Source organism: Salvelinus namaycush, chromosome 23 (assembly GCF_016432855.1).
Source record: "Salvelinus namaycush isolate Seneca chromosome 23, SaNama_1.0, whole genome shotgun sequence".
Taxonomy (NCBI): Eukaryota; Metazoa; Chordata; class Actinopteri; order Salmoniformes; family Salmonidae; genus Salvelinus; species Salvelinus namaycush.
The window spans coordinates 42,524,052-42,539,901 of NC_052329.1; the positions used below are offsets into that span (position 1 = coordinate 42,524,052).

At 42.5% G+C, this 15,850-nt stretch overlaps 1 protein-coding gene across 3 annotated transcripts in view; it reads left to right on the forward strand.

Annotated features, from left to right (window-relative positions):
* ece2b (endothelin converting enzyme 2b) overlaps positions 1 to 15,850 on the forward strand; it is a 70,200-nt gene that overhangs the window by 25,724 nt on the left and 28,626 nt on the right. For all 3 annotated transcript variants that reach the window (XM_038961656.1, XM_038961658.1, XM_038961657.1), the window contains 2 exons: positions 12,588 to 12,732; positions 13,015 to 13,230. In XM_038961656.1, the coding sequence (XP_038817584.1) occupies positions 12,588 to 12,732; positions 13,015 to 13,230 (361 nt within the window). The remainder of the gene's footprint in view (positions 1 to 12,587; positions 12,733 to 13,014; positions 13,231 to 15,850) is intronic.

Genomic DNA, 15,850 nt, shown 5'->3' on the forward strand with positions numbered 1-15,850 from the left:
ATACCAGCAACAGTGTGTGAAAACCTTGTGAAGACTTACAGAAAACGTTTGACCTCTGTCATTGCCAACAAAGCCAATTTTGGGGCTTCACCAAGTTTCATTGAAATATACAGCTGTGTGTCATCCGCATAGCAGTGAAAGTTAACATAATGTTTTCGAATGACATCCCCAAAGGTAAAATATATAGTGAAAACAATAGTGGTCCTAAAACGGAACCTTGAGGAACACCAAAATGTACAGTTGATTTGTCATTCACAGAGACAAACTGATATCTTTCTGACAGATAAGATCTAAACCAGGCCAGAACTTGTCCGTGTAGACCAATTTGGGTTTCCAATCTCTCCAAAAGAATGTGGTGATCAATGGAATCAAAAGCAGCACAAAGGTCTAGGAGCACGAGTACAGATGCAGAGCCTCGGTCTGACGCCATTAAAAGGTAATTTACCACCTTCACAAGTGCAGTCTCAGTGCTATGATGGGGTCTAAAACCAGACTGAAGCATTTCGTATACATTGTTTGTCTTCAGGAAGGCAGTGAGTTGCTGCACAAACAGCTTTTTATTTTGCTTTTGGAGAGGAATGGAAGATTCGATATAGGCCAATAGTTTTTTATATTTTCTGGGTCAAGGTTTGGCTTTTTCAAGAGAGGCTTTATTACTGCCACTTTTAGTGAGTTTGGTACACATCCGGTGGATAGAGAGCCGTTTATTATGTTCAACATAGGAGGGCCAAGCACAGGAAGCAGCTCTTTCAGTAGTTTAGTTGGAATAGGGTCCAGTATGCAGCTTGAAGGTTTAGAGGCCATGATTATTTTCAGCTTTGTGTCAAGAGATATAGTACTAAGACACTTGAGTGTCTCTCTTGATCCTAGGTCCTGGCAGAGTTGTGCAGACTCAGGACAGCTGAGCTTTGGAGGAATACGCAGATTTAAAGAGGAGTCCGTAATTTGCTTTCTAATGATCATGATCTTTTCCTCAAAGAAGTTCATGAATTTATTACTGCTGAAGTGAAAGCCATCCTCTCTTGGGGAATGCTGCATTTTACTTAGCTTTGCGACAGTATCAAAAAGAAATTTCGGATTGTTCTTATTTTCCTCAATTAAGTTGGAAAAATAGGATGATCGAGCAGCAGTGAGGGCTCTTCGATACTGCACAGTACTGTCTTTCAAAGCTAGTCGGAAGACTTCCAGTTTGGTGTGGCGCCATTTCCGTTCCAATTTTCTGGAAGCTTGCTTCAGAGCTCGGGTATTTTCTGTATACCAGGGAGCTAGTTTCTTATGACAAATGTTTTTAGTTTTTAGGGGTGCAACTGCATCTAGGGTATTGCTTAAGGTTAAATTGAGTTCCTCAGTTAGGTGGTTAACTTATTTTTGTCCTCTGACATCCTTGGGTAGGCAGAGGGAGTCTGGAAGGGCATCAAGGAATCTTTGTGTTGTCTGATAATTTATAGCACGACTTTTGATGCTCCTTGGTTGGGGTCTGAGCAGATTATTGGTTGCGATTGCAAACGTAATAAAATGGTGGTCCGATAGTCCAGGATTATGAGGAAAAACATTAAGATCTACAACATTTATTCCATGGGACAAAACTAGGTCCAGAGTATGACTGTGACAGTGAGTAGGTCCAGAGACATGTTGGACAAACCCCACTGAGTTGATGATGGCTCCGAAAGCCTTTTGGAGTGGGTCTGTGGACTTCTCCATGTGAATATTAAAATCACCAAAAATTAGAATATTATCTGCTATGACTACAAGGTCCGATAGGAATTCAGGGAACTCAGTGAGGAATGCTGTATATGGCCCAGGAGGCCTGTAAACAGTAGCTATAAAAAGTGATTGAGTAGGCTGCATAGATTTCATGACTAGAAGCTCAAAAGACCAAAAACATATTTATTTTTTTGTAAATTGAAATTTGCTATCGTAAATAGGAGGAGGTGAGGCCTCATTTAACACAGTAAATTCATCAGGCTTAAGCCATGTTTCAGTCAGGCCAATCACATCAAGATTATGATCAGTGATTAGTTCATTGACTATAACTGCCTTTGAAGTGAGGGATCTAACATTACGTAACCCTATTTTGAGATGTGAGGTATCACGATCTCTTTCAATAATGGCAGGAATGGAGGAGGTCTTTATCCTAGTGAGATTGCTAAGGCGAACACCGCCATGTTTAGTTTTGCCCAACCTAGGTCGAGGCACAGACACGGTCTCATTGGGGATAACTGAGCTGACTACACTAACTGTGCTAGTGGCAGACTCCACTAAGCTGGCAGGCTGGCTAACAGCCTGCTGCCTGGCCTGCACCCTATTTCATTGTGGAGCTAGAGGAGTTAGAGCCCTGTCTATGTTGGTAGATAAGAAGAGAGCACCCCTCCAGCTAGGATGGAGTCCGTCACTCCTCAGCAGGCCAGGCTTGGTCCTGTTTGTGGGTGAGTCCCAGAAAGAGGGCCAATCTACAAATTCTATCTTTTGGGAGGGGCAGAAAACAGTTTTCAACCAGCGATTGTGTTGTGAGACTCATCACTCCCCCTAACTGGGAGGGGGCCAGAGACAATTACTCGATGCCGACACATCTTTCTAGCTGATTTACACACTGAAGCTATGTTGCGCTTGGTGACCTCTGACTGTTTCATCCTAACATCGTTGGTGCCGACGTGGATAACAATATCTCTATACTCTCTACACTCGCCAGTTTTAGCTTTAGCCAGCACCATCTTCAGATTAGCCTTAACGTCGGTAGCCCTGCCCCCTGGTAAACAGTGTATGATCGCTGGATGATTCGTTTTAAGTCTAATACTGTGGGTAATGGAGTCGCCAATGACTAGGGTTTTCAATTTGTCAGAGCTAATGGTGGGAAGCTTCGGCGTCTCAGACCCCGTAACGGGAGGAGTAGAGACAAGAGAAGGCTCAGCCTCAGACTCCGACTCGCTGCTTAATGGGGAAAACCGGTTGAAAGTTATCCTGGCACCACATGGCCAGGTCTCTGACCTCCTCCCTATAGGCTGTCTCATCGTTGTCGATGATCAGGCCTACCACTGTTGTGTCGTCAGCAAACTTAATGATGGTGTTGGAGTCGTGTTTGGCCACGCAGTCATGGGTGAACAGGGAATACAGGAGGGGACTAAGTACACACTCCTGAGGGGCCCCTGTGTTAATTAAGGATCATTGTGGCGGATGTGTTGTTGCCTACTCTTACTACCTGGGGGTGGCCCGTCAGGAAGTCCAGGATCCAGATGCAGAGGGAGGTGTTTAGTCCTTGACAGTTGGTCAGCGCATGCTTTGAGTACACGTCCTGGTAATCCGTCTCGCCCAGCTGCTTTGTGAATGTTATCTGTTTAAAGGTTTTGTTAATATCGGCTACCGAGAGCATTATCACACAATCATCCAGAACAGCTGGTGCTCTTATGCATGCTTCAGTGTTGCTTGCCTCAAAGCGAGCATAAAATACATTTAGCTCGTCTGGTAGGATCGCGTCTGGGCAGCTCGCATCTGGGTTTCCCTTTGTAGTCCGTAATAGTTTTCAAGTCCTGGCACATCCGGCGAGCGTCAGAGCCGTTGTTACGGATACAGGTATTCTGTGTGTATCCTGTGTGTATTTCTTTTCTCTCCTTCTCCCCTACTCACAGGTGACAATCATCATTCCCCAATCAGTCATCAATCAGTCGCTAATCGGAAGACACCTGCTCCTTTTCCCTTACCCAATCACAGTCCCTTTCCCTTGGTTTAAAAACCCTGTCAGTTGTGTTCTCTAGAGCTCAATCTCTCTGTAAATGCCATATGTTGTAGATCTCTTGTGTGGTTTAGGATACATGTCACTTTGTCCCCACCTGTGAGTATTGTTTTTGGTTATGGTGTTTGAGTGTTGGTTTGATGGTGGGAAAAGGGGTAACCAGACAGGTCGCCCATGGGCATACACTACCCGTAGGTAAACTCTGTTAAATACACTAGTTAGACCTGGGCGGACCACCCACTGTATTTTTGGTTAGTTAGTTAGCTGTTGGTGAAGTAGGCTAGTCTAACTTAGGGGTATTTTTGGATACTTATTATTTATTTCCTTGGGTCCAGCTCAGCCCCTTTTCCTGCCCCCCTTTACCGTGTGTTTAGAAATAAACCCTGAGTGTTTGACTGTAATTAAGTTGTCTGTGTTATTTCGTTCTCGCCGTTACTTTGTCACTGTTACACTTTGCGCGAGTTATGTTACGGGTCTCGTTACATCCCCCCTAGACTGTCGGGCCAAAGGGATTCGTAACAGCCGGTGTAGTAGGATTCAATCTTAATCCTGTTTTGACGCTTTGCTTGTTTGATGGTTCGTCTGAGGACATAGCGGGATTTCTTATAAGCGTCCGGATTAGTCTCCTGCTCCTTGAAAGCGGCAGCTCTACCCTTTACCTCAGTGCGGATGTTGCCTGTAATCCATGGTTTCTGGTTGGGGTATGTACGAACGTTCACTGGGGGACGATGTCATCGATGCACTTATTGATGAAGCCATTGACTGATGGGGTGTACTCCTCAATGCCATCAGAAGAATCCCGGAACATATTCCAGTCTGTGCAAGCAAAACAGTCCTGTAGCTTAGCATCTGCTTCATCTGACCACTTCTTTATTGACGAGTCACTGGTGCTTCCCGCTTTAGTTTTTGCTTGTAAGCAGGAATCAGGAGGATAGAATTATGGTCAGATTTGCCAAATGGAGGGTGAGTGCGAACTTTGTACACGTCTCTGTGTGTGGAGTAAAGATGGTCTAGAGTTTTTTTCCCCTCTGGTTGCACATTTAACACGCTGGTAGAAATTAGGTAAAAAGGATTCCCATTTTAAGTTTCCCAGCATTAAAGTCCCCGGCCACTAGGAGCACAGGCCTCTGGATGAGCGTTTTCCTGTTTTCTTATGGCCTTATACAGCTCATTGAGTGTGGACTTAGTGCCAGCATCAGTTTGTGGTGGTAAATAGACAGCTACGGAAAATATAGATGAAATCTCTCTTGGTAAATAGTGTGGTCTACTGCTTATCATGAGATACTCTAACTCAGGCGAGCAAAACCTCGAGACTTCCTTAATAACTTCTTGCCACTAGGGGGGTGCCATTTCGACATAGCACAAATTCGTATCCAAATTAAACTGCCTCGTACTCAATTCTTGCTCGTACAATATGCATATTATTATTACTATTGGATAGAAAACACTCTCGTTTCTAAAACTGTTTGAATTATATCTGTGGGTGAAACAGAACTCGACTTAGAGCAATTTTCCTATGTATATGTCAGAGTGCAGAATTTTGCTGGCTGTTCCCAGACCTGTGTATTAATTTGCCTGTCCTCTATTGGTTGAGATGCACTGCATACGCCTTCCCCTGGTTGTTAGCGAATAGGGAGACTTGAAATGGAGTTTCTACGTAGTTCCCAAAGTTTATAAATTGATTGGAATCGAGGTGTCCACCCTTTTGGATCTTCGCGCTGACGCAGAGAGGGTCTTGGCATGTCTTTTTAGAAGCTCTGGTTTTAGAAACTAGATATATCCGGCTCTGTTTTTATTCGATATAGGCTTTAAAGACATCATAATCTTGTTATTTTAAACCGATTTATATCAGTTTATGTCAGTATATTGCGATTTTCGGGCATTTCATTTTCTGACGTTGTATTGAGTTGGGTATCTCTCTCTCGAATGCCATTGTGTACTGCTAATTGCAACGTGGAAGGAAACATTCTCCAACCCAGCAACGATTCTTTTGGCCAACGGACACCTTTCCCAAGATTCTGATGGGAGTTCAGCTAATAGTAAGAACTATTTATGCTGATAATTCGTTGTTCTGTTGAAAAAGTAAAATGCATAAGACGCCATTATTTGCCGTGTAGCCTTGCGTTATCGCAGCCTGTATTGCACCCTGTATTGCGCAGTAAGGTTAATTTTAAAAATGTAATTCAGCGATTGCATTAAGAACTAATTTGTCTTTCAATTGCTGTCCACCCTGTATTTTTTAGTCAAGTTTATGATTATTTATTGATTAGACTAGGTGACTCTCCAAGATGGCGCCCGAAATTTTCTGGGCAGCTTGGCAACTTTTCTCATTGTATAAGCACGATTTGTGCCGCTAAATATGCACATTTTCGAACAAACTCTATATGCATTGTGTAATATGATGTTACAGGACTGTCATCTGAAGAATTCTGAGAAGGTTAGTGAAAATTAATATATTTTGGTGGTGAATACGTTATCGCTATGTTTGGCTGGAATCAATGCTGTTGTTTGGTTTGCTACTGTGCTAAGCTAATATAACGCTATATTGTGTTTTCGCTGTAAAACACTTAGAAAATCTGAAATATTGTCTGGATTCACAAGATCTGTGTCTTTCAATTGCTGTACGCTGTGTATTTTTAAGAAATGTTTTATGATGAGTAATTAGCTAATACACGTTGCTCTCTGTAGTTATTCTAGTCATTTTAGTGAGAGTTGTGATGGGGGCTGCAATGGTAAACTATGATTTATACCTGAAATATGCACATTTTTCTAACAAAACCTATGCTATACAATAAATATGTTATCAGACTGTCATCTGATGAGGTTGTTTCTTGGTTAGTGGCTATTTATATCTTTATTTGGTCGAATTTGTGATAGCTACTGATGCAGTAAGAAAATGGTGGAGTATGGAAGTGGTGTCTTTTGCTAACGTGGTTAGCTAATAGATTTACATATTTTGTCTTCCCTGTAAAACATTTTAAAAATCAGAAATGATGGCTTTATTCACAAGATGTGTATCTTTCATTTGGTGTCTTGGACTTGTGATTTCATGAACATTTTATTATATGATATCCCTGTGGCTTTAGGCTAGGCTATGCTAGTCAGCTTTTGTGATGGGGGGGATCCCGGATCCGGGTTTGGTAGGCGTTAGAGGTTAATATTAGATTTTTTTGCACCAGTTGTTGTTTACAAATATACACAGACCGCCACCCCTTGTCTTACCGGAGGCAGCTGTTCTATCTTGCCGTTGCAGCGTAAACCCCATAAGCTGTATTTTATCTGTGAAATATAAGATGTTACAGTTTTTAATATCCTGTTGGTAGGATATTCGTGATCGTAGCTTGTTTATTTTGTTATCCAATGATTGTACGTTGGCTAATAGGACTGACGGTAGAGGCCACTCGCCGTCAGATCCTTACAAGGCACCCTGACCTACGTCCCCGATATTTCTGTCTCTTTCTCATGCGAATGACGGGATGTTGGCCTTGTCGGTTGTCTGAAATAATTCCTTTGCGTCCTACTCGTTAAAATCCCGTTAACGGGATCGATATGACAACAGCCAGTGAAAGTGCAGGGCGCCAAATTCAAACAGAAATCTCATAATTAAAATTCCTCAAACATACAAGTATTATACACCATTTTAAAGAAACGTGTTAATCCCACCACAGTGTCAGATTTCAAAAAAGCTTTACGGAAAAAGCAATCTGAGTACAGTGCTCAGAGACCAAAACAAGCCATACAGATACCCGCCATGATGTGGAGTCAACAGAAGTCAGAAATAGCATTATAAATATTCACTTACCTTTGATGATCTTCATCAGAATGCACTCCCAGGAATCCCAGTTCCACAATAAATGTTTGTTTTGTTCGATAAAGTCCATCATTTATGTCCAAATACCTCCTTTTTGTTCACGCGTTTAGTTCACAAATCCAAATTCACGAGTCGCAGGCCAGACAAAGTCAAAAAGTTCCATTACAGTTTGTAGAAACATGTCAAACGATGTATAGAATCAATCTTTAGGATGTTTTTAAAGAAAAAATCTTCATCCAGTACGAGGTAAGTAATCGCTATCCTGATATCCAGAAGCTCTTTTCGGTCATAAGAGATGGTGGCATAAACATTATGTACAAAATATGTTACAAATAATGCGAAAAAACACACACAATAGCACAATTGGGAGCCCGTAAAACGGCAGCCATCTCCTCCGGCGCCATTCAGTCCAATCCAGGTGAAAGCTATGATCCCTTATTGATGTTAGTTGTTAAATCCACTTCAATCAGTTTAGATGAAAGGGAGGAGACAGGTTAAATAAGGATTTTTAAGCCTTGAGACAATTGAGACATGGGCTTTGTATGTGTGCCATTCAGAGGGTGAATGGACAAGACAAACGATTTAAGTGCCTTTGAACGGGGTATGGTTGTAGGTGCCAGGCGCACCGGATTGTTTCAAGAACTGCAACACTGCTGGGTTTTTTACAGTTTCCCGTGTGTATTAAGAATGGTCCAGCACCCAAAGCACATCCAGCCAACTTGACACAACTGTGGGAAGCACTGGAGTCAACATGGGCCATCATCCCTGTGGAACGCTTTTGACACCTTGTAGAGTCCATGCCTCGATATATTGAGGCTGTTCTGAGGGGAAAAGGGGTGGTTCAACTCAATATTAGGAAGTTGTTCCTAATGTTTAGTATACTCATTGTACTTGGCACTTCTGGGTATAAATTGCTAATTTACATTTTCAAGCAAGTTATCATAATCTTCGGGCAACCAAAAAATACTCCTGGTTTGCCCTGTTGGGAATTGCCTTTCAGACTTAAATGTCAATCTCTGAGTCACATATAATACCCCCATTTAAGTGACTTACAGTTTGTGCATTCGTCTTAAGACGGTTAGGTGGGATAACTACATATCTCAGTCATAGTAATTACATTATTTAAAAAAAAAAGCTATCAGCAAATTCAGTTCTAGTAATTTTATTTATATTTTTAATCCCCAGCTGAGACCGGGGTTCAATCCCCACATCCACCCTTCCTAAGTGCAAACAATGTCCTTTTTTAAACTTTTGACATTTTCTTAAACTACACTATACTTCATAGTAGTCCCTCATGAAAGACTGACTGCCAAATCGAGAGCTGGCCTGTGCTCTTGCAAAATTGTATTCTCGGTTCCGAGATGAACTTTATAGTGATATTTCATTCATTAGAAAGTCGCTCAGAAAGAGGTATGGAGGGTTAAAAATATATATACAGTGCATTCGGAAAGTATTCAGACCTATTCACTTTTTCCACATTTTGTTACGTTACAGTCATATTCTGAAATTGTTTTTTTTTAAATCCCTATTTTTTTCATAAAAACAGTATTTTCAAAAATGTTCCAAATTTATTACAAATAAAACAGAAATACCTTATTTACTTAAGTATTCAGACACTTTTCTAATGGACTCTAAATTAGGTTCTAGTGCATTCTGTTTCCATTGATCATCCTTGAGATGTTTCTGCAACTTGATTGGAGTCCACCTGTGGTAAATTCAATTGATTGGACATGATTTGGAAAGGCACACACCTGTCTATATAAGCAGTGCTGTAAAGTATGTTGTAAATGACTATTGTAGCTGGAAACGGCTGATTTGTTATGGAATATCTACAGTTGAAGTCGGAAGTTTAGTTTTTCCACAATTCCTGACATTTAATCCTTGTAAAAATTCCCTGTCTTAGGTCAGTTAGGATCACCACTTTGTTTTAAGAATGTGAAATGTCAGAATAATAGTAGAGAGAATTATTTATTTCAGCTTTTATTTATTTCATCACATTCCCAGTGGGTCAGAAGTTTACATACTCAATTAGTATTTGGTAGCATTGCCTTTTAAATTGTTTTACTTGTGTCAAAGATTTTGGGTAGCCTTCCACAAGCTTCCCACAATAAGTTGGGTGAATTTTGGTCCATTCCTCCTGACAGAGCTGGTGTAACTGAGTCAGGTTTGTAGGCCTCCTTGCTCGCAAACGTTTTTTCAGGTCTGCCGACAAAATGTCTATAGGTTTGAGGTCAGGGCTTTGTGATGGCCACTCCAATACCTTGACTTTGTTGTCCTTAAGCCATTTTGCCACAACTTTGGAAGTATGCTTTGGGGTCATTGTCCATTTGGAAGACCCATTTGCGTCCAAGCTTTAACTTCCTGACTTAAGTCTTGAGATGTTGCTTCAATATATCCACATCATTTTCCTCCCTCATGATGCCATCTATTTTGAAGTTCACCAGTCCCTCCTGCAGCAAAGCACCCCCACAACATGATGCTGTCACCCCCATGCTTCATGGTTGGGATGGTGTTCTTCAGCTTGCAATCCTCCCCCTTTTTCCTCCAAACATAACAAAGGTCATTATGGCCAAACAGTTCTAATTTTGTTTCATCAAACCAGAGGACATTTATCCAAAAAGTACGATCTTGGTCCCCATTTGCAGTTGCAAACCGTTGTCTGTTTTTTTTATGGTGGATTTTGAGCAGTGGCTTCTTCCTTGCTGAGCAGCATTTCAGGTTATGTCGATACAGAACTCGTTTTACTGTGGATATAGATACGTTTGTACCTGTTTCCTCCAGCATCTTCACAAGGTCCTTTGCTGTTCTGGGATTGATTTGCACTTTTCAAACCAAAGTACGTTCATCTCTAGGTGTCACGTTCCTGACCTGTTTTCTGTTGTTTGGTATGTGTTTAATTGGTCAGGGCGTGAGTTTTGGGTGGGTAGTCTATGTTATGTGTTTTCTATGTTGGGTTAATGGGTTGCCTGGTATGGCTCTCAATTAGAGGCAGGTGTTTGGCGTTTCCTCTGATTGAGAGTCATATTAAGGTAGGTTGTTTCACATTGTTTGTTGTGGGTGGTTGTCTTCCGTGTCAGTACATGTTACCACACGGGACTGTTTCGGTTTGTCTGTTCCTGTTCGTGTGTTCTTCGTTTCATGTAAGTTCGTAAGTTTAGGTCTGTTTAGTTCGTTTTGTTATTTTGTATTTCTAAAGTGTTATTTCGTGTTTCGTCGTTTTGTCTAATAAATCATTATGTCCACATACCTCGCTGCGTGTTGGTCTGATCCATGCTCCTCCTCATCCGAGGAGGAGGAATATGACGACGATCGTTACACTAGGAGACAGAACACGTCTCCTTTCTGAGCGGTATGACGGCTGCGTGGTCCCATGGTGTTTATACTTGTGTACTATTGTTTGTACAGATGAACGTGGTACCTTCAGGCGTTTGGAAATTGCTCCCAAGGATGAACCAGACCTTTTTTTCTAAGGTCTTGGCTGATTTCTTTTGATTTTCCCATGATGTCAAGCAAAGAGGCACTGAGTTTGAAGGTAGGCCTTGAAATACATCCACATGTACAATTTTCCAAGCTGTTTAAAAGAACAGTCAACTCAGTGTATGTAAACTTCTGACCCACTGGAATTGTGGTACAGTGAATTATAAGTGAAATAATCTGTCTGTAAACAATGGTTGGAAAAATGACTTGTGTCATGCACAAAGTAGATGTCCTAACCGACCTGCCAAGACTATAGTTTGTTAACAAGAAATGTGTGGAGTGGTTGAAAAATGAGTTTTAATGACTCCAACCTAAGTGTATTAAATTCCGACTTCAACTGTACATTGGCGTACAGAGGCCCATTATCAGCAACCATCACTCCTGTGTTCCAATAGCATTTTGTGTTAGCTAATCCAAGTTTATAATTTTAAAAGGCTAATTGATCGTTAGAAAACCCTTTTGCAATTATGTTAGCACTTCTGAAAACTGTGGTGCTGACTAAAGAAGCAATAAATAGACTAGTTGAGTATCTGGAGCATCAGCATTTGTGGGTTCGATTACAGGCTCAAAATGGCCAGAAACAAATAACTTTTTTCTGAAACTCGTCAGTCTATTCTTGTTCTGAGAAATGAAGGCTATTCCATGTGAGAAATTGCCAAGAAACTGATGATCTCGTACAATGCTGTGTACTACTCCCTTCACAGAACAGCGCAAACTATCTCTAACCAGAATAGGAAGAGGAGTGGGAGGCCTCGGAGCACAACCGAGTAAGAGGACAAGTACATTAGAGTGTCTAGTTTGAGAAACAGACACCCCACAAGTCCTCAACTGGCAGCTTCATTAAATAGTACCCGCAAAACACCAGTCTCAACGTCAACAGCGAAGAGGCGACTCCGGGATGCTGGCCTTCTAGGCAGAGTTGCAAAGAAAAAGCCATATCTCAGACTGCCCAATAAGAAGAAAAGATTAAGATGGGCAAAAGAACACAGACACTGGACAGAGGAACTCTGCCTAGAATGCCAGCATCCCGGAGTCGCCTCTTTTTAATTAAAATGTAACCTTTATTTAACTAGGCAAGTCAGTTAAGAACAAATTCTTATTTACAATGACGGCCTACCGGGGAACAGTGGGTTAACTGCCTTGTTCAGTGGCAGAACAACAGATTTTTACCTTGTCAGCTCGGGGATTCGAGCACTAGGCTACATGCCGCCCAATTATGGGGTATTGTGTGTGGATTGATGAGGGTGAAAAACTATTTTATCCATTTTAGAATATGACTTGAACGTAACAAAATGTGGAAGAAGTCAAGGGGCCTGAATACTTTCCGAATGCACTGGATATATTTATTTAGACAGTATGCAAATCAGAAGGGGATACAGGCAGGTGGGGAAAAAACGGTGGGAAGGGATTGAACCCCGGTCTCCGATGGGGAGATTTGGATATGTGACATGTGCCGGGAGTGTTAGAACTTCACCACAGCTCTGCACGAATGGACTTGACTATGTCTGTGATACATGTGATGTCATCCCATCCTCTCTTCTGTCTCTGTCTCTGGCTCATGTGTTTCCACAGGTTGGCTTTCGGAAGGGCGGCATCCAGCTCCTCGGTCCCCTGGGCAGGAGGACGCAAATGGAGGTAGTGCTGGCTGGTGTGCTGCTCTGCTCTCTCCTCGCCCTGTTCGGATGTGCTGTCACGCTGGGCATGCGCTACAACACAGGCGAGGCCTTTGGTTACACGCACGGACACAAGCGCACAAGCACACAAGTGTTATGTCTTATAATAAGGCTTATAATATGTTAAGTCTCTCTGTGTATCAACATTTCAGCTGGCTGGTGTTTAGCATTATCGTTATGAGTGATTATTAAGACATTATGGAGTCATACATGCTTGTGAAAAAAAGTCTTGTTAACTTCCATTATAACCACATCATAAAGCATTATACTGTACCAGCAGGCTTTTTAAAGCATCATAGAATTCTGTTTTTCTACCTTGTAACCAGACCCAGCGCGGAGCCTGTGTCTGACTGAGGCCTGTATTACGGTGGCCAGTAAGATCGTAGAGGCCCTGGACCGCAGCGCTGACCCCTGCCATGACTTCTACCAGTACGCCTGCGGGGGCTGGGTACGCAAGAACCCTCTCCCTGACGGACGCTCTCGTTGGAGCACCTTCAACAGCATCTGGGACCAGAACCAGGCTCTCCTCAAACACCTGCTGGGTGAGTTGTTTGTACACAATACACAGACACAGTGCATACTGTAAACATACCACACTATTTCATGACAATGTTGACAGTGTTGGGAGTGTGTTGGCAATTTTTTATTTTATTTTGTATTTTTATTTAACTAGGCAAGTCAGTTAAAACCAATTCTTATTTACAATGACGGACTACACCGGCCAAACCCGGATGACGCTGGGCCAATCGTATGCCACCCAATCACGGCCGGTTGTGATAAAGCCTGGAATCGAACCAGGGTGTCTGTAGTGACACCTCAAGCACTGAGATGCAGTGCCTTAGACCACTGCGCCACTCAGGAGCCCAAATGTGTTAACAGTGTTGTCGGGGACAGGCGAGAGTTCATAAACCGGGTCCAAAACAGTACCAGATGAAGGGCAGTCTCAAGGGCAGGCCAGGCAGGGGTTCAGTAACCAGATCAGAGTCCAAACAGTACAAGGGGATAGGCAGGCTTGAAGACAGAACAGGCAGAGTGGTCAAGCAGGCGGGTACGGAGTCAGGACAGGCAAGGGTCGAAACCAGGAGGACTAGAACCAAAAGAGACTGGGGAAAAATAGGAGCAAAGAAAACTGTTGGTTGACTTGGCAAACAAGACGAACTGGCACAGAGAGACAGGAAACACAGGGATATATACACCGGGGATAATAAGTGACACCTGGAGGGGGTGGAGACAATCATAAGGACAAGTGAAAAAGATCAGGGTGTGACAGAATGCACATACTGTCTTTATCATTGAATGAGTCAGTCACTGGAACGTTTAGAACAATAATTTCCTCATATTGTATAATATGTGTCTCCCTTTTTTGTAGGCCTAGATTAGATGGTTGCATTCAAGACAAGGTCGTTTTTCTTGATCTCAGTTTGTCAGTATCAGCAGAGTAGGACTACGCTGTTATTTTTGTAGAATGCCTATTGTTAAAGATTCGGATAGTGTCTCCAGACATGTAAAGTGTCGTAGAATTGCACGAAATGTGTTTATAAAAGCCACATTTTTTCCCGAATCCTCCTAAAACTGTTTTCCTCTAGCTGGTGTTAAGCTGCTTCCCCGAACATGGAACTCACGCACCGCCTATCACGTTGTGTAGCCTATTTCATTATGTTTGTTTACTGTCGGACTCGGACAGTCAGCCTGTTTCTTTCAGTGGTGTTGACAGTAATTATAACTTGTGTAGTTGCGCTGCCTACTTGGCAATAGGCCTAATAACGGGCTTGTTTCCCAAGGGAACTTTGTGGTCACATTTATCCTGTGTTATGTGTTAAATTATGCAATGTGATTGCACAAATTTTCACTTAAATATGTCAGGGTATTTTTGCTGGAAAATGTTGTCCCAGTCACTTTTACTCATGCCCAGCCACAGCAATTTCTACCTACACCACTGGACCAGGCTAGTCAGCATCTACAGTGCTGTGTGGTTTTTGAGGCCAGCTGAATCAGCTTGTCTTGCTAAGTGGGCAGACCAGGGATGTGTTCCAAATGGCACCCTATTCCCTTTATAGTGCACTACTTTTTACCAGGGCCCTTGTGCACTATGAAGGGAATGGAGAGTGCCATTTGGGAAAGAACCCAGACCTGGGGCTGAGGGCCACGCACAGTGCAGTTCTGGTAAATACCTTGCTGCTTCCGGTGCATGCAGAACTTTATGCTCCATCGAATGTTGAACTAAAACTATTCAGTACTGGGATGCCAGTCTCACTCCACTATACCAGGGGTTACTGTGACCCTGTTTGTTCCCCCTCAGCCCTACTAACGGGAGAGCCACTAAAGCTTAACGAGCAAGTGTTTAAGTGTGTGTGTGTGTATGTTTGTGCGTGCATGTGTGTATGCTTGTGTGTATACTTGTGTGTGTGTACCAGAGGTTACTGTGACCCTGTTTGTTCCCCTTTAGCTGCCCTACTAGCAGGAAAGCCACTGAAGCTTAATGAGGGAGTGTGTATGTGTGTGTGTGTGTGTATGCTTGTGTGTGCGTGCATGTGTGTATACTTGTTTGTGCTTGTGTGTATATCCGTACAGTTAACAATATTATGCTTGTCCGAATGTGATTGTGTTAGCGATTCAGAAGAGAGATATGGCTTTCTCCCAGTAGTCTGTTTTGATGCAGCTTGTCAACGGTGTCTTTTTGTTCGACCACACAGAGAAAAAACAAACAGGACTAAATTAACTGTGCGCTGGTGTAGAATTACCCCTCATCAACAACAGTCAGGAAGCAGTGCCAGTCTAAGGCCGTGTCCCAAATTGCTCCCTATTTAGTGCACTACTTTTGAATAGGGTGCCATTTGGGACGTAACCTGAGTTGTCCTCTCAGCAAAGTGTGTGTTGTCCTCTCAGTGAAGTGCGTGCTTGCGCGTATGTGCATGCGTGCGTACGTGCGTACGTGCTTGGGTACGTGCCTGTGTGTGTATGTTCTGCTGCTAACTTACTGGCGGAATATTCCAGCTCTGAGTCATTTAATTTAATCATGTCTGCAACCATCAGTGTGAGATGGACCAGAGCATCCTTTGAGGTCACACACATAAAAAAAAAAAATGGTTTTGTATTGTTGACAAAAGGGCATGAGTTATAGCTTCTGTATGATAATTAGTTGATCTGTTCTGCAGCATTGGC